The sequence below is a fragment of the Anolis sagrei genome, chromosome 11, assembly GCF_037176765.1.
Source record: "Anolis sagrei isolate rAnoSag1 chromosome 11, rAnoSag1.mat, whole genome shotgun sequence".
In the NCBI taxonomy this organism is placed as follows: domain Eukaryota; kingdom Metazoa; phylum Chordata; class Lepidosauria; order Squamata; family Dactyloidae; genus Anolis; species Anolis sagrei.
The window spans coordinates 22621302-22640212 of NC_090031.1; the positions used below are offsets into that span (position 1 = coordinate 22621302).

Below are 18911 nucleotides of genomic sequence, written 5' to 3' on the forward strand. Positions count from 1 at the left end.
TCTTGACATTTGGGAGTTGTAGTTGCCAAGATTTATAGTTCACCTACAATCTCAGAGCATTCTGAACCCCACCAACGATAGAATTGGGCACGACAGAACCCCCATGTGGTCCACAGCAACGCGTGGCAGGGGACGGCTAGTTTTTCTATAAATTAATTCAGAAAAAGCTAGACTACCAACATATTATGATGTTCCCAGGGGGTGAAACCAACATCAGGATGCCCTGGCCAAAAAACTCAATTCCATGTACAACTGTAAGTGTTCAATGTGACCTAGCATTCTCTATCCCTATGTCGCTGTCACCTCTTGACAGAGCCTTAAAAGCACAAAATGATCATCAGGGAAATCCCTGCCCCTGTCTCCAATTCTCAACTGAATAGAGAAGCAGAGCTCACCATTAGGGACCTGGACTGCCCCCACCCCCAAATGTCCAAAGTGGGCTAGAACCATAAAGAAAAGTGCCAAGCTTCATTCAATCTTAAAGTCTAGCATGAAGGAGAAACAGGGATTGTCTCAGATCTCTTTGGGAGATAGTTAGAAAATCTCAGCTATCACATTAGCTAACACCGGGATTGTGGCGCAGCTGGCTGAGTGTCAGCTGCATTAAGATCACTCTGACCAAAAGGTCATGAGTTCGAAGCCAGCCCGGGTTGGAGTGGGTTTCCAACCAATTGTGTAGCCTGTTGTCGACCTTTGCAACCCGAAAGACAGTTGCATCTATCAAGTAGGAAAATAAGGTACCACCTTAAAGTATGGGAAGGCTAAATTAACTAATTTATGAGGCCATAAAAAAAGACTCCAGCAAAAGCATGCGGGGAATGCGGAAGTACTTCATCAGTGTCGCAGATGGACGATGAAAGTGACAGCTCCTCTGGCGGCCAGAAAAAGATAAATAGCTTCTGTCTATGTCTGTATATGTTGTATGTCAAAATTGGCATTGAATATTTGCCAACAATGTGTACACTGTAATCCGCCCTGAGTCCCCTGCGGGGTGAGAAGGGCGGAATATAAAAGCTGTACATAAAAAATAAAATAAATAAATAACAAGGCCACTCAAAAACCACAGTACTGGCCCAGACTGCTCTCAAAGTCCTAAACTATCAAAGGGGTCCCCACTGACACCTTGTTTGACTTAATTTAATCCGGCCTTTTGAACATCCAAACATTGGCTTCCTAAATCGAGTCAGTCCTTTAAACAAGGCACTTGAAAACTCTCAACCCATAAGACCGTCGACTCCGACATACTTGTCTTTTTCGTTTTCCTCATGCTTGTTCAAGTTGCACAGCTGGAGCGTGTCAAGCTGCTGGGTCACCTCTTCAGCCCAGCGACAGTTGACAAGTTCTCGCAGCTGGAGCGGAGCTCTGCAAGACATTATTTCCAAAGTGAGAACCAGAGAATTTGTTTAAAAGGAAAACAATACTTTTATCTTATGTTATTACTATCCATTCACCTCTTTAAAGTCTAGGTAGGGAAAAAGGGAAACTGCTGTAGAGATATCAAATTAAGACACGTGTATTGGTTTTGTTGCCTACCCTAACTAATTATGGAGGTATTGAAAAGATAAATGAAATGGAAAGAATTAATCAGTGATTCAGAGAACTAATAATGGAATTTAGTTCCTGACTACACATCTGCAGAAGGAATCTGCATGTAAGAGGTGCAAATAATTTCACACTTTAGAGATGATAATAATAATAATAATAATAATAATAATAATAATAAGGCTCTCCATGGACATTTCCTGGGAAAAATTGTGAGCCAAATTGACAAAGAAAAAACATGGATGTGGCTCACAAATGGAACTTTGAAAAAGGAGACAAAAGAGGGCCTGATTCTGGCAGTCCAAGAACAAGCCATTAGAAACAATGCCAACAGAGCCAGGGAAGCCATGCTACCTCTCTGTTCTGCCTTGGTTAGACCACATCTGGAATACTGTGTCCAATTCTGGGCACTGAAATTGAAGGGAGATGTTGACAAGCTGGAATGTGTCCAGAGGAGGGTGACTAAAATGATCAAGAGTCTGGAGAACAAGCCCTATGAGGAGCAGCTTCAAGAGCTGGGCATGTTTAGCCTGCAGAAGTGAAGACTGAGAGGAGACACGATGAGGGCCACACATAAATAGGTGAGGGGAAGTCATAGGGAGGAGGGAACAGGCTTGTTTTCTGCTGCCCTGGAGATGAGGACGAGGAATGGAACTCTCTCTCTGCCCCGGATTGTGGTCTCCGTCTTTGGAGGCTTTGAAACAGAGGCTGGATGGCCATCTGTCGGGGGTGCTTTGAATGCAATTTTCCTGCTTCTTGGCAGAACGGGGTTGAGACTGGATGGCCCAGGAGGTCTCTTCCAAATCTAAGATTCTATGATTTTTCTTTGATTTCAGGGTTTTTTAATGTAAGATTTTTGAACGGTAACAAAAAATAAAAAATAAAAAGGAACAGCTTACCGGCAATGTGGGCACTGGGCTCTTTGTTCTGTCAGCCAGCGCTGTCAACAAAAATAATCATGGTATAACACAGTGTAGGATTTCAGAAATATTAGAAAATACAGATGATCACATCTAACTCCATAACTGGATTCATTTCTGAAAAACAGTTTGCAACCTCAAGGAACAGTGGAATGGCTCTAGATTTAATTATACTTTGAGCAGACCCTACAGACTTCCTTGTCCCTGTGATTTCAAAGTGTTTCTTCAATGTATAGCTAAGTTTGGACCCAACCTGACATTCAAAAGAAAAAAATCAAAAACAAAATACTGTCAGCTCCAAAAGACATGTGACTTTCAGCATCTATTAAAAATGTACAGTGGAGGGGAAAGTATTTATTCAGATACCAATTGTACAAGTTTGCCCACTTAAAAAGATGAGAGATGCCTGTAATTGACATCCTAGGTAGACCTCAACTATAAGAGACAACATGAGAAAACACATACAGATCATCACATTGTCTGATTTTTGTCGAATTTATTTGCAAATTATGGTGGAAAATAAGTATTTGGTCATCTACAAATAAGCAAGATTTCTGGGTCTCCCAGACAAGCTCCTCTGTCCTCCGCTCATGACCTGTAGGAATGGCACCTCTTTGAACTTGTTCTCGGTCTAAAAGACCCCATCCACAACCTCAAGCAATCCCACTCCAAATTCCATTCTGGTGAAGGCCAAAGAGTTGTCGAACGACACCAGAAACAAAATGGTCGCCCTGCACCAAACTGGGAAGAATGAATCTGCAATAGGCAAGCAGCTTGGTGTGAAGAAATCAATGGTGGGAGCAAAAATTAGAAAATGGGAGAGATACAAGACCACTGAGAATCTCCCTCGATCTGGGGCTCCACACAAGATCTCACCCCGCCCATGGGGTCCAAAGGATGATCACAAGAACGGTGAGCCAAAATCTTAGAACCACACAGCGGAGGAACCTAGTGAATGACCTCCTGCAGAGAGCTGGGACCATCATCACAAAGGCTGCCACCATCAGTAACACACTACGCCACCATCAGGGACTCATATCCTGCAGTGCCAGACGTGTCCCCCTGCTGAAGCCAAGACATGTCCGGGGCCGACTAAAATTTGCAAGAGAGCATTTGGATGATCCAGAAGAGTATTGGGAGAATGTCATATGAAGGTCAGATGAACCCAAAGTAGAACCCTGTGGCAGAAACACAACTCTTTGTCGTGTTTGAAGGAGAAAGAATGTTGAACTGCATCCAAAGAAGACCATCCCTACTGTGAAGCATGCGGGTGGGTGGCAACATCATGCTTTAGGGCTGCTTCTCTGCAAAGGGACCAGGGTGACTGATCCATAGACATGAATGAATGAATGAATGGGGCCAAGTATCATGAGATTTGGAGTGCAAGCCTCCTTCCATCAGCAAGGGCACTGAAGAGGTAACATGGCTGGGTCTTTCAGCATGGCAATGATCCCAAGCACACTGTCAGGACAACCAAGGAAGGAGTGGCTTCGTAAGAAGCATTTCAGGGTCCTGGAGTGGCCTAGCCAGGCTCCAGATCTCAACCTTATAGAAAACCTTTGGAGGGAGTTGAAAGTCCATCTTTCCCAGTGACAGCCCCAAAACATCACTGCTCTTGAGGAGATCTGCATGGAGGAATGGGCCAACAACCAGCAACAGTGTGTGCCAATCTTGTGAGGATTTACAGAAAACCTTTGACCTCTGTCATTGCCAATAAAGGATATATAACAAAGTCTTTAGATGAAGTTTTGTTATGGACCAAATACTTATTTTCCACCATAATTTGCAAATAAATTCATTAAAAATCAGACATTGTGATTTTCTGGATGTGTTTTCTTATGTTGTCTCTCGTAGTTGAGGTCTAGGATGTCAATTACAGGCCCCTCTCATCTTTTTAAGTGGGAGAACTCGTACAATTGCTATCTGACGAACCCCTGGGAATTCCGGGACTCTTTAGAAGCTTGTTAGAAGCTCCCTAAAGGAGAAGCATAATAATGAGCAAGTATCTAGAAATCCCACACATAATTTGCAAGTCCACCACGAAACTCCAGAGTTCTGCTTACCCGAATGCAACTGAAACAACACAGCTTGGAGCAGTGTGGGCACAGGCGCGCATCGCGCAACTTTTCCATACAAATGAAACATCGGAACACTTCAGCAATACTCTGCAAGGACAAAAATAAATCATCATGTTGTAAATAAATAAAATGTGCTATGCTAATAATATAATATATCGCATGTATATATATGTATCTTCTAAGCCGCTTTGAGTTCTACCAACTGTTAGGAATTGTGGGAGTTGAAGTCCAAAACACCTGGAGGGCTAGAATTTCCCCAGGCCTCGTCTATCTATCTATCTATCTATCTATCTATCTATCTATTTATTTATTTATGGCATTTATATGTCACCTTCTCACCCCAAAGGGAACTCAGATCGGCTTACAAGATATATACATACCTACATTATATTATATTATTAGCTTAGCACAATTTTTATTTATTTATGACATTTATATGCCGCCCTTCTCATCCTGAAGGGTACTCACAGTAACTTACAATATATATATATACATACACACACACACATACATTCATACAATATATTATATTATTAGCATAGCAGAATATCAGTATTACATATTACTACATTCTACTACTATACTATAATATTGTAAAATTAATTTTTTTTAAATTTACGTCACTTTTGTCCTCCCCTTTTCAGCCCAAAGGCGACTCAGGGCAGCATAGAGACCGGCAACAATTAGATGAAACATATATATATACATAAAACAGTTAAAGGCAATTTAAACACATCATAAAAAACATATAAAAATCATAGAAGCTATAAAAACTATAAAAATTATAACAATATTAGTAATATTACATGTAAAATAAAATATATAATTATAAAATTGTATTATTATTATTAGTATTATATTGTATTACATTATATTATAAATATTATATGTATAAACAATACAATATATTATATTATTAGCATAGCACAATATCATTATATATATTACTATACTGTACTATACCATTATATTGTAATATTATTAGTAATATTACATGTGATATAACATATATAATTATAATATTGTATTATTATTAGTAATACATTATAATATTATAAATATTATATGTATATACAATATATTATAATACCATATTGTAATATTATTAGTAATAATATTAGTAATATAAAATATATATTAATATTGTATTACTATTAGATTCGTATTGCATTACATTATAATATTATAAATATTTTATGTATATATACTAGCTGTCCCCTGCCACGCGTTGCTGTGGCCCACATGGGGATTCTGTTTGGGAGGTTTGGCCCAATTCTATTGTTGGTGGGGTTCAGAATGATCTGTGATTGTGATTGTAGGTGAACTATAAATCCCAGCAACTACAACTCCCAAATGTCAAGATTCTATTTTCCCCCAAACTCCACCAGTGCTCAAATTTGGGCATATTGAGTATTCATGTAGAGTTTGGTCCAGATCCATCACTGTCTGAGTCCACAGTGCTCTCTGGATGTAGGTGAACTACAACTCCAAAACCAAAGGACACTGCCCACCAAACCCTTCCAGTATTTTCTGTTGGTCATGGGAGAACTGTGTGCCAAGTTTGGTTCAATTCCATCGCTGGTGGGGTTCAGAATGCTCTTTGATTGTAGGTGAACTATAAATCCTAGCAACTACAACTCCCAAAAGACAAAATCATTTTTGAGTGAAGAACATACATTGGGTTGTTAGGTGTCTTGTGTCCAAATTTGGTGTCAATTCGTCCAGTGGTTTTTGAGTTCTGTTAATCCCACAAACGAACATTACATTTTTATTTATATAGATAACATTGTATTCTTAGTATAGCACAGGAGACTACACAAACACATGATACATATACATACAATATATTATATCATTAGCATAGCAAAATACTATTATATATATTAATATATTGTACTATACCACTATAATTAGTAATATTACATGTTTTATATATATATATATATATATATATATATATATATATATATATATATTGTATTAGCAGTAGTCCTATATTGTATTAGTAAAGGTTTTCCTCTGACATGCAGTCCAGTCGTGTCCGACTCTGGGAGTTGGTGCTCATCTCCATTTCTAAGCCGAAGAGCTGCCGTTGTCTGTAGACGCCTCCAAGGTCAGGTGGCCGGCATGACTGCCTGGAGTTGCATTATCTTATCTTATATTATATTATATTATTAGTATATTAGTATTAGTATAGTATTATTAGTATTATTAGTATTAGTATAGCACAGGAGACTACACAAACACATGATATATACACATACAATATATTATATTATTAGAATAGCACAATATTATCATATATATTACTATATTGTACTATACCATTATAATTAGTAATATTACATGTAATATTATATATATATATATATATATATATAATATTGTATTAGCAGTAGTCGTATACTGTATTAGTAAAGGTTTTCCCCTGACATGCAGTCCAGTCGTGTCCGACTCTGGGGTGTGGTGCTCATCTCCATTTCTAAGCCGAAGAGCCGGCGTTGTCCGTAGACACCTCCAAGGTCAGGTGGCCTGCATGACTGCCTGGAGTTGCATTACCTTATATTATATTATATTATTAGTATATTAGTATTAGTATAGTATTAGTATAGTATTATTAGTATTAGTATAGCACAGGAGACTACACAAACACATGATATATATACATACAATATATTATATCATTAGAATAGCACAATATTATTATATATATTGCTATATTGTACTATACCATTATAATTAGCAATATTACATGTAATATGTGTGTGTGTGTGTGTGTGCGTTTGCGAATGATTCCTATGCGTGGAGGCCCAACGCTGAACGAGAAGCATATATATACTCAGTTCTTGTGGGTTTTTTCGGGCTATATGGCCATGTTCTAGAGGCATTTCTCCTGGAGAAATGTTCTAGAGGAGAAATGCCTCTAGAACATGGCCATATAGCCCGAAAAAACCCACAAGAACTGAGTGATTCCGGCCATGAAAGCCTTCGACAATACAGCATATATATATATTACTATATTGATAATTAGTAATATTACATGTTATATATATATATATATATATATATACATATACAGTATATATATATATAATATTGTATTAGCAGTAGTCATATACTGTATTAGTAAAGGTTTTCCCCTGACATGCAGCCCAGTCGTGTCTGACTCTGGGGTGTGGTGCTCATCTCCATTTCTAAGCCGAAGAGCTGGCGTTGTCCATAGACACCTCCAAGGTCAGGTGGCCGGCATGACTGCCTGGAGTTGCATTACCTTATATTATATTATTAGTATATTATTATTAGTATAGTATTAGTATAGTATTATTAGTATTAGTATAGCACAGGAGACTACACAAACACATGATATATATATATACAATATTTTATATTCTGAGTATAGCACAGGAGACTGTATAAAGGGTAATGTGCGTCTGTGAATGATTCCTATGTGTGGAGGGAGGCCCAACCGTGAATGAGAAGCAGGCCTTTGCTCACCTCCACGCTCTGCTCGTCCATGGCTGGCCGGCCTCCCTCTAGGCCCGCTCGGCCTCTCTCTCTCTTCTCTTCTCTTCCTCCTCCTCCTCCTCCTCCTCCTCCTCCGCCGCCGGCCTCTCTGAGGGAGGCAAACACACGCCTGGGTCAGCCCATGGAGTCTCCCGCGTTCACGGCCCCCCAGGCCCCCGCAGGCCCCCCGCCAAGCCGCCCCCCATCTCCCCTCAGAGGCGCTCCTCCGGGCCGGAGGGAGGGAGGAAGGAAAGAAAACAGACCCAGCCTGACACTCACTGCGCATGCGCTGCCGCCACTGCCTCCCCGCGCGCCGCCTCTGCTGCATTCGCCGGCCGCCAGGAAACCGCAGCACGCATGCGCGCTAGGGCAACCCGGGAAAGGACCGCACTGCGCATGCGGGGGAGCATATGATTGGAGAACCCAGGCAGGCTGGGCTAATCCCACCACTTGCTTGCTCCATCCATGTTCAACATCTACACAAATGACCAGCCACTGCCAGAAGGGACAGAGAGTTTCATCTATGCTGATGATCGTGCCATCACCACTCAAGCAGGGAGCTTTGAGATGGTTGAACAGAAGCTCTCCGAAGCTCTAGGTGCTCTTACTGCCTATTACAGGGAAAACCAGCTGATCCCTAATCCATCTAAAACACAGACATGTGCCTTTCATCTCAAGAACAGACAAGCATCCTGAGCTCTGTGGATTATTACCTGGGAAGGAATCCCACTGGAGCATTGCAGCACACCCAAATATCTGGGAGTCACTCTGGACCGTTCTCTGACCTACAAGAAGCTTACTTACTTACTTACTTAGGCGATCCCTCATTGGACGAGTAAGATGGTCTTCCATTATGGATTTCCTTGTGGGTCCGTATGTGGCTGTGGAGCCCTATTCTTGCTCTGTATCTTCTTCCGCAGTGAGGGCATTGGTTTCCAGGTGGAAGGCGGTCTCGGTCGGGGTTGGCTTGACGCGCCTTCCTCCTGGCACGTTTCTCTCTTTCACCCTCCACTCGTGCCTCCTCAAATTCTGCAGCACTGCTGGTCACAGCTGTCCTCCAGCTGGAGCGCTCAAGGGCCAGGGCTTCCTAGTTCTCAGTGTCTATGCCAGAGTTTTTAAGGTTGGCTTTGAGCCCATCTTTCAATCTCTTTTCCTGCCCACCAACATTCCGTTTTCCGTTCTTAAGTTCGGAGTAGAGCAACTGTTTTGGGAGACGGTGGTCAGGCATCCGGACAACGTGGCTGGCCCAGCGGAGTTGATGTTGCAACTACAAGAAGCACTGCCTGAACATCAAGCAAAATGTGGGTACTAGAAACAATATCATATGAAAGCTGATTGGCACAACCTGGGGATCACAACCAGACACAGTGAAGACATCTGCCCTTGCGCTATGCTACTCTGCTGCTGAGTATGCATGCCCAGTGTGGAACACATCTCACCACGCTAAAACAGTGGATGTGGCTCTGAATGAGACATGCTGCATTATCACGGGGTGTCTGCACCCTACACCACTGGAGAAATTACACTGTCTAGCAGGTATTGCACCACCTGACATCCGCCGGGAAGTAGCAGCCAATAGTGGAAGGACTAAGGCAGAGACATCTCCAGCTCATCCCCTGTTTGGGTATCAGCCATCACGCCAACGACTTAAATCTAGACAAAGTTTTCTAAGATCTACAGAGACACTCGCTGGAATGCCTCAGCAAGCAAGAGTCCAACAGTGGCAGGCCCAAATCCAGCACCTCAACCAATGGCTGTTACAAAATGAGAGACTCCCCCCTGGGCACACAGAAGACTGGGCGACTTGGAAGGCGCTGAACAGACTGCGCTCTGGCACCACGAGATGCAGAGCCAACCTTCAGAAATGGGGCCACAAAGTGGAATCCTCGACATGCGAGTGCGGAGAGGAGCAAACCACTGACCACCTGCTGCAATGCACCCTGAGCCCTGCCACATGCACCAGGGAGGACCTTCTTGCAGCAACATCAGAGGCACTCCAAGTAGACAGATATTGGTCAAAGGACAATTAATCAACTACCAAATTCACAAGTTGTGTATCTTTCTGTTTGTTTACTTTGTTCTGTTAGAAATGTAATATAATGGACTGGTTGCTCTGACACAACAATAAAATAAACCACTTGCTATGTTCAGACCATACAGAGAAATCCACAAGCATGCAGGCAATTTCAACAGAAAGGAGACAGCACCCTTTTATTATTATTTTTAAGTCTCTTCTGCTGTGTTTTCCAGTGTTTTTATAAGTGGTCACTTGTTGGCCTGAGAGGTGTCTTGTGTCTAAATTTAGTGTCAATTCGTCCAGTGGTTTTTGAGAATCTCACAAACTAACATTACTGGGTTGTTGTGGGGTTTTTTGGGCTATATGGCCATGGTCTACAGCAGTGCTTCTCAACCTGGGGTCCCCAGACGTTTTTGGCCTACAACTCCCAGAAATCCTAACAGCTGGTAAACTGGCTAGGATTTCTGGGAGTTGTAGGCCAGAAACACACACGAAAGGAAGCAGTAACCTGTAGATGCAGGACCCAATACCAACATGACAGGCAGCGACAAGTACCCAATGCACGGACGAAACCAACACCTTGCCTTCTGCAAAGATTCCCCATTTCAGAGCCTACTTTTATCTTACACATCATCATCAGAAGATGAGCTGACCTCCGCCCCATCATAATCTCTTACAGCTGTTCTTGACTCCACACGTGAATTCCTACTCCCATCCCTCCAACTTCTCCAACTTCTGTCAAGACTTAGATTCCCCCACACAAGACTCAAATGTATTCCCCGATTGCCAGTCCTCGTTACCAGAGAACCCTACAAATGTATCACTAGACGTTGGCTCTGCACATACAGTTTGTATCTCTTTTACCTTAGTCCAGTCCAACGTGTCATCCCCATCTTCATCGCTCCCTGACCCATCACTCCCAGAGAAACCTACAAATGATTCTTCATCTATGGGAGCAGTAAATATATCCTCTTCCTCTGTCGCTCCTCATCCGATTCTTGCTCTCAGGTAACCCTCTTTGTTCCCCTATTCCCATCCATTGTATCGTCTTCCTCTCCCTCACTCATTGACCCTTCATCCCCGGAAAACCCTTCGAATGAGTCTTCATCGGTAGGTGCCATAAGTATATCCCGGATCCTTTTCCTTTGTTGTTCCTCATCTGACTCCTGCTCACGAGTACCCCTTTCTCCCCTTCTAACACCCATACTACTGCTTGCAACAAATGTCAGCATGCTAGAAGAAGCAAGGACCACCAGCACTGAAGTGATGCTCCTCCGCTATCAACTCCGCTGGACCGACCACCGTCTCCCAAAGTAGTTGCTCTACTCCGAACTCAAGAACGGAAAACGGAATGTTGGTGGGCAGGAAAAGAGATTGAAAGATGGGCTCAAAGACAACCTTAAAAACTCTGGCATAGACACTGAGAACTGGGAAGCCCTGGCCCTTGAGCGCTCCAGTTGGAGGTCAGCTGTGACCAGCAGTGCTGTAGAATTTGAAGAGGCAGAATGGAGGGTGAAAGTGAGAAACGTGCCAAGAGGAAGGTGCGTCAAGCCAACCCCGACCAGGACTGCTTTCCACATGGAAACCGATGCCCTCACTGTGGGAGAACATGCAGGTCAAGAATAGGGCTTCACAGTCACCTACGGAACCACCGCAAGTACACCGATCTTGGAAGACAATCCTACTCGGACAATGAGGGATCACCTAAGTAAGTAAGTAAGGTTTCATTATTATTATTAGTAGTAGCTGTCCCCTGCCAGGCGTTGCTGTGGCCCAGTCTGGTGATCTGGAAAATCAAGTAATGAGAAAGTGTTGGTTTCTAATATATCTAATTTCTTTATGGTTGTGGGTAAACAGTATTTCTTGCTGTTTCTTTATCAATGTTGATGTGGAGATTGTCTGGTTTGCCTACTCTGTAACATGCAACATACAGGGTTAGTCAAAATGCATAGGCCAATAAGCCATTCAATTGAATGGCTTATTGGCCTATGCATTTTGACTAACCCTGTATAATTGTCCTTCTTTACGGAGCCCTTTAAAATCTATGATACTATAACTGTGTGTGTGTGAATCATATATATCTATCTATATCTATGGCTGGATGGCTCTTTGTCAGGAGGGTTTTGATTTGCCCTGGTGAAGGGAGTTGGACTGGATGGCCTTGAGTATTTTCTGTTGGTTATGGGGGTTCTGTGTGGGGAGTTTGCCTCAATTCTGTCATTGGTGGGGTTCAGAATGCTCTTTGATTGTAGGTGAACTATAAATCCCAGTAGCTTCAACTCCCAAATGTCAAAGTCTATTTCCCCCTAACTCCATCAGTGTTCATATTTCTGCATATGGAATATTTGTGCCAAGTTTGGTCCAGATCCAACATTATTTGAGTCCACAGTGCTCTCTGGACGTAGGTGAACTACAACTCGCAAACTCAAGGTCAATGCCCACCAAACCCTTCTAGTGTTTTCTATTTGTCATGGGAATCCTTTGTGCCACGTTTGGTTCAATGCCATAATTAGTGGAGTTCAGAATGCTCTTTGATTGTAGACGAACTATAAATCCCAGCAACTACAACTCCCAAATGACAAAATAAAAAAAAATGAGTGAAGAACATACATTGGGTTGTTAGGTGTATGCTGTCCAAATTTGGTGTAAATTTTCCCAGCGGTTTTTGAGTTCTGTGAATACCACAAACGAACATTACATTTTTATTTATATAGATGATGATGATGATGATGATGATGATTATCTATATATATAAAAATGGAAAGGGTGTTCAACGGGACAGCAAAACGCGAAAACCCCCCGACGAAAACTCACCAAATTTGCAGTGCATATACCTCAACCCACAAGGTATGCACAACACTCATCAAAATTCCAAACAACATTTCAACAAACTCACAATTACAAAAACCAACTGAGCATGTGCAGCGCCCAGGGGAGGAAGTACACACGCAATGCACTCTGGGAACTGTAGTCCTGGGGGCCAGGATGCTGCGAGAACGGAGAAAAGAAGGAAGGAAAGAAAGGAAGGAGGGAAGGAAGGGAAGTTGAGAAGGTATATGAAAGAAGAAAGGTAGGAAAGAAAGAATAAAGAGAGAGAAGGAGGATGGGAAAGAAGGAAGGAAGGAAGGAGGAAAGGAAAGAAAGATAGAAAAAAAGAAGAAAGGGAAGGGGAAGGGAAGGTGTCAAAAGGAAGGAAGGAAGGAAGGAAGGAAGGAAGGAAGGAAGGAAGGGGAAGAAAGGGGGGAAAATCAAAGGAAGAAGAGAAAGGGAGGGAATAAAAGAAAGAAAGAAAGAAAAGGAAGTCTGGAAGTCAAGAGCGAAGGAAGGAAGGAAAGAGATAGAGAGGGAAGAAAGGAGAGAAAGAGGGAGGAAAATAAAAAGGGAGGAGGAAGGAAAGAGGAAGAGAAGGAAGGAGGAGAGAAGGGGGAAAAAGGGAAGGGAGGAAAGACGGAGCAAAGGAAGAAGAGAAAGAAGGAGAGAAAGACGCAGGGAAGGAAAGAAATAAGGAGAAGGAAGGATGGGAGCAAAACGCTAAGGAAGGAAGTAAACAGGTAGAGAAGGAAGAAAGGAAAGAAGAAAAGGAAATGAAGGAAGGACTGAAAGAAGGAGAGAAAGAGGGAGAGAAGGTTGGCCACAGCAACGCGTGGCGGGTAAAGCTAGTTATTAAACGTGGATTTGCTCACTGCGGATCTGGATTCACCAGCAGCTTCCATCTCTCTTGTACGGCATTTTGCATTTATGCCAACAAAGAAACTGCTTATGTCCTGGAGGGAAATGGAATGTCTCCCTGGAAGAATGGACAAGCTGACGGGGCAGATTCAGCTTTGTCGTCTCATTATTCCTCTGATCAAAACAGCCTTGCTGCATCAGTCCGATGCTAGCTGACCTAAGCATTCGCCATATTTAATAGCAGTAGTTAAGCAAGAGTTACTTCTGAGTAGGAATTCCCCAGGACTCTGATCTCCAGCTCCTTCACATGTTTCCTGTGCTATGCTAAGAATATAATATACTGTATATTCGTATCATATTGATAAAATTATAATGTAATACAATATAAAACTCATAATAATACAATATTTTATATTACATGTCATATTACTAATAACATTACAATATAATGGTATAATACAATATAGTAATATTTAATATTTATCGTGTCAGGAGCGAACCAAAACAGTTGTATTGCATTGAAAACAAACAAACAAAACACATAGTTTACAGGTTTGGTATAGGCTTGGGTAACCATGGAAAAATTTGGTTCTAAACTCGTTTCGTTTTTAGGGGGCCCTTGCGTTTCGGTTTTTTAAAGAATTCCGAAATTTTCCTTTAAAAAAGTTCGAAATATACGAAATTTCGTAAAATTACGAATCGATTCGTTAATGGCAGACGCGATTGCGCAATATGCTAAAAAACCCTCCAAATGGGACAGGGGGAACTTCTGAAGCTTCCCTCTCCCTCTATTGTTGACTGTTGGTGGGATAATTTATTTTTTGTCACTGATAAAACAAACAACAACTATAAAACTTGCACCAGACATACGGAAATAATTACGAAACAATTACGAAACAATTTCAAAACAATTACGAATCAATTACGAAACAATACAAAATAAATTGGAAAAAATGTTTCGATTTTTAATTACTCCTGCGTGGCTCAATATTGGATTCTAAGCTAATTTAAATACGAATTAATAACGAATTACGAAATTAACGAACGAAACCACCCAAGCTTAGTTTGGTATTCTATTACATGTCACTTGGACATGAGGGAAGCCTCCCCGCAGGATTGCAAGACATCCGGGCGTCCCCTGGGCAAGGTCTTCGTAGACAGCTGATTCTCTCACTCCAGAAGCAATATTTAATATTTATTTATTTATTATTATTTACAACTTTTATATTCCGCCCTTCTCACCCCGCAAGGGACTCAGCGCGGATTACAGTGTACATATATATGGCAAAATTCAATGCCAATTTTGACATACAACATATACAGACATAGACAGAGGTTATTTAACTTTTTCTGGCTGCCAGGGGAGCTGTCGCGACACTGATGAAGTACTTCCGCATTCCCCGCATGCTTTTTGCTGGAGTGCTTGCTGGAGTCTTTTTTTACGGCCTCATAAATTAGTTAATTTAGCCTCCCCACACTTTAAGGTGGTACCTAATTTTCCTACTTGACAGATTTAACTGTTTTTCGGGTCGCAAAGGTCAACAACAGGCTACACAATTGGTTGGAAACCCACTCCAACCTGGGCTGGCTTCGAACTCAGAGTGATCTTAATGCAGCTGACACTCAGCCACCTGCGCCACAATCCCGGTGCTATGCTAATAACACAATATATTGTATGTATATATATCTTGTAAGCTGCTCTGAGTCCCCTTCAGGGTGAGAAGGGCGGCATATAAATGTCGTAAATAAATAAATATATGAGGCCTGGGCAAACTCCAGCCCTCCAGGTGTTTTGGACTTCAACTCCCACAATTCCTAACAGCCTACCGGCTGTTAGGAATTGTGGGAGTTGAAGTCCAAAACACCTGGAGGGCTGGAGTTTGCCCTTGCCTAGTTTATATCTTAATTTCTTACGCAAAGCACCTGATTACACTGTTCTACGAATTTTCAGTTTTTCTCAGTTACGGAAACAAAATGTGCCGTTTCTTAATAAATTTAACATGTTGAATTCAAATATAATAATTAAATGTGTTAATTGGCTCTGGTTTTTATGCAACAGCTATTTCAATTTTCTCCACAATAGGTAATTCGTTAATATTATGATAATGCGCCTAACCTTACTGCAGGTATATAAACCGTGAATATTTACTAAATTTTAGTCAAATTATATTGCCAATAGTTTATACATGAGAAATATTTATTTAATTAGTCTATTGTTTATGTTTGTGCAGCAAGAAACTATATTAGTAGGCCTAATGCAGTTGAAACGTCTAAAAGTTTAAATGTCATAGAATCATAGAATCATAGAATCAAAGAGTTGGAAGAGACCTCATGGGCCATCCAGTCCAACCCCATTCTGCCAAGAAGCAGGAATATTGCATTCAAACCACCCCTGGCAGATGACCATCCAGCCTCTGCTTAAAAGCTTTCAAAGAAGGAGCCTCCACCGCACTCCGGGGCAGAGAGTTCCACTGCTGAACGGCTCTCACAGTCAGGAAGTTCTTCCTCATGTTCAGATGGAATCTCCTCTCTTGTAGTTTGAAGCCATTGTTCCGCGTCCTAGTCTCCAAGGAAGCAGAAAACAAGCTTGCTCCCTCCTCTCTGTGGCTTCCTCTCACATATTTATACATGGCTATCATATCTCCTCTCAGCCTTCTCTTCTTCAGGCTAAACATGCCCAGTTCCCTAAGCCGCTCCTCATAGGGCTTGTTCTCCAGACCCTTGATCATTTTAGTCGCCCTCCTCTGGACACATTCCAGCTTGTCAATATCTCTCTTGAATTGTGGTGCGCAGAATTGGACACAATATTCCAGATGTGGTCTAACCAAAGCAGAATAGAGGGGTAGCATGACTTCCTTAGATCTAGACACTATGCTCCTATTGATGCAGGCCAAAATCCCATTGGCTTTTTTTGCCGCCACATCACATTGTTGGCTCATGTTTAACTTGTTGTCCACGAGGACTCCAAGATCTTTTTCACACGTACTGCTCTCGAGCCAGGCATTGCCCTCCATTCTGTATCTTTGCATTTCATTTTTTCTGCCAAAGTGGAGTATCTTGCATTTGTCACTGTTGAACTTCATTTTGTTAGTTTTGGCCCATCTCTCTAATCTGTCAAGATCGGTTTGGATTCTGCTCCTGTCCTCTGGACTATTGGCTATCCCTCCCAGTTTGGTGTCGTCTGCAAACTTGATGATCCTGCCTTCTAGCCCTTCATCTAAGTCATTAATAAAGATGTTGAACAGGACCGGGCCCAGGACGGAACCCTGCGGCACTCCACTCGTCACTTCTTTCCAGGATGAAGAGGAAGCATTAGTGAGCACTCTCTGTGTTCGTCCACTTAACCAATTCCAGATCCACCTCACCGTAGTTTTGCCTAGCCCACATTGGACTAGTTTCCTTGCCAGAAGGTCATGGGGGACCTTTAATGGATGGATGTCGCTTTAATCGCAACTTTAGTTTATATCCTGTTTGCTTCTCTTGACTTTTCTTTTGTATTCAAGGAAAGGATTGTCTCTTCCAATGCTCCAGCAGTAGTCTGACAGCATTGACGGAGTCCATTTGCCTTGATATCTTTTTTCCATAGTGCTTTATTTACTCACGTGCGAGGAGGCATAACTACAGTAAAAAGAACAATGTAAAACGATGTTTAACAATACTGTCTCAGTCTTCAACTGACTGACCCTTACCGTTCAAAAGTCTGGCCTTATTTAGGGCTTTCTGGCTTTTGCACACGGCACTAATACTGCGTCATCAAACTTTCTAGAGTATTCTAGAATCTTCCATAGTGTAAGTCGCAACATGCATTTTTTTCAACCATACGTGATCACGTGATTGCTTATATCGTAAAAACTAGAGCCAATATACATTTTTAAATGTCATTTTTATTTTCAGCACCCCAAAATCATAAAAGAACAACTATTTTCAGGCCTGAAACGTTTTCTCCGCTGAACAGTGTTATTATTATTATTCATACTAATAATATCACATGATAGTTATTATTAATATCTGTGTAATAACAATAACTATTATTATAACTACCTATTATTATACAAATTTAATATCTGTATGTATTTAACAATAACTATTATTAATGCAATGTTTGTGGATTGAAATAACTCAAAAACTACTAGACGAATTGACATGAAATTTGGATACAATACATTGATCAGGCCAACAAGTGACCATCAGTCATAAAAATACTGAAAAGCACAGCGGAAGGAACTTAAAAAGGCAAAAAAGGAAAAAGATGCTACAGCGCATGTGCAAAAATGCCGTAAATAGATAAATAATGTACATTTTTAACATAATAGAAATAGTACCTCAAGTCTAGTGGAAGCTTTTTGGTTTATGGACACCAACAGAGCATCTCAACTTGCTGCATCCTTGAGTTGTGTGAGCTTTGCTTTTGTCGCAGTATGTTTGCAGCTTGGTTGTCCTGAGTGACGAGAGGCTCCCAAGCAACTAAACTTCAACTCAATCTACAGAGCAAGTGAACCTCCCCTAAACCTCTTTTTCAATGCACATCTGTGGTCATCGAGATGTCTTTGGACGACAACTCGTATGAGATGTAGCTGCTACAACTGAGAGAAAGGGAAGAAGGCTCAAACGTTTGGAAGGCCAAGCTTCTTCACTCCTGTCACTTCAAGTTTCAAGTTCATGGAGTGCTTTTGGCTCACTGAGATCAACCAGCCTTAGTCTGAAGGTGAGGAGCAAATAGTTCATCCTTCAAGACCAACTAAACCAGTTAAAGCCGTATTTCGTGTTTACTTTATTTACTAACTTGGCTATCTGGGTTGTTTAAATTTTTTTTTACAAAATGCATAAGGTTGTGTGGAAACTACAGTTCACATCATGCCAGGTGAACCCCAAAAAACTCAATCTGTAGTTAGTTTGTCATGTTGGGCAAGGTGTTCTAGATGCATAATTGGTGGAGTTCAGTGTGATCTCTGGTTGCAGGATAAATTACATCTCCCACCATGATGGATAAGTTCCCCCAAATCCCTCCAGTAGGTTCAGTTGATCATGGGGGTATTTATTTATTTATCGTGTCAGGAGCAAACCAGTTATACTGTGTGTTTTTTAACAAACAAACAAACAAAACACAAAGTTTGCAAGCTTGGTAGTTGATTAAATGTCCTTTGACTAGTATCTGGCCACTTGGAGTGCCTCTGGTGTTGC

The 18911-nt window shown here is 41.5% G+C and overlaps 1 protein-coding gene across 1 annotated transcript in view; it reads right to left on the bottom strand.

The window, feature by feature from the left end:
• TRIM37 (tripartite motif containing 37) overlaps window positions 1-8301 on the bottom strand; it is an 85621-nt gene extending 77320 nt beyond the window's left edge. The window contains exons 1-4 of the mRNA XM_060757043.2: window positions 8036-8301; window positions 4526-4627; window positions 2442-2482; window positions 1246-1362 (exon numbers count right to left, since the gene is read on the bottom strand). Coding sequence (XP_060613026.2) covers window positions 1246-1362; window positions 2442-2482; window positions 4526-4627; window positions 8036-8056 — 281 coding nt within the window. The 5' untranslated portion in view covers window positions 8057-8301. The remainder of the gene's footprint in view (window positions 1-1245; window positions 1363-2441; window positions 2483-4525; window positions 4628-8035) is intronic.
• Between the last annotated feature and the right edge of the window lie 10610 nt (window positions 8302-18911).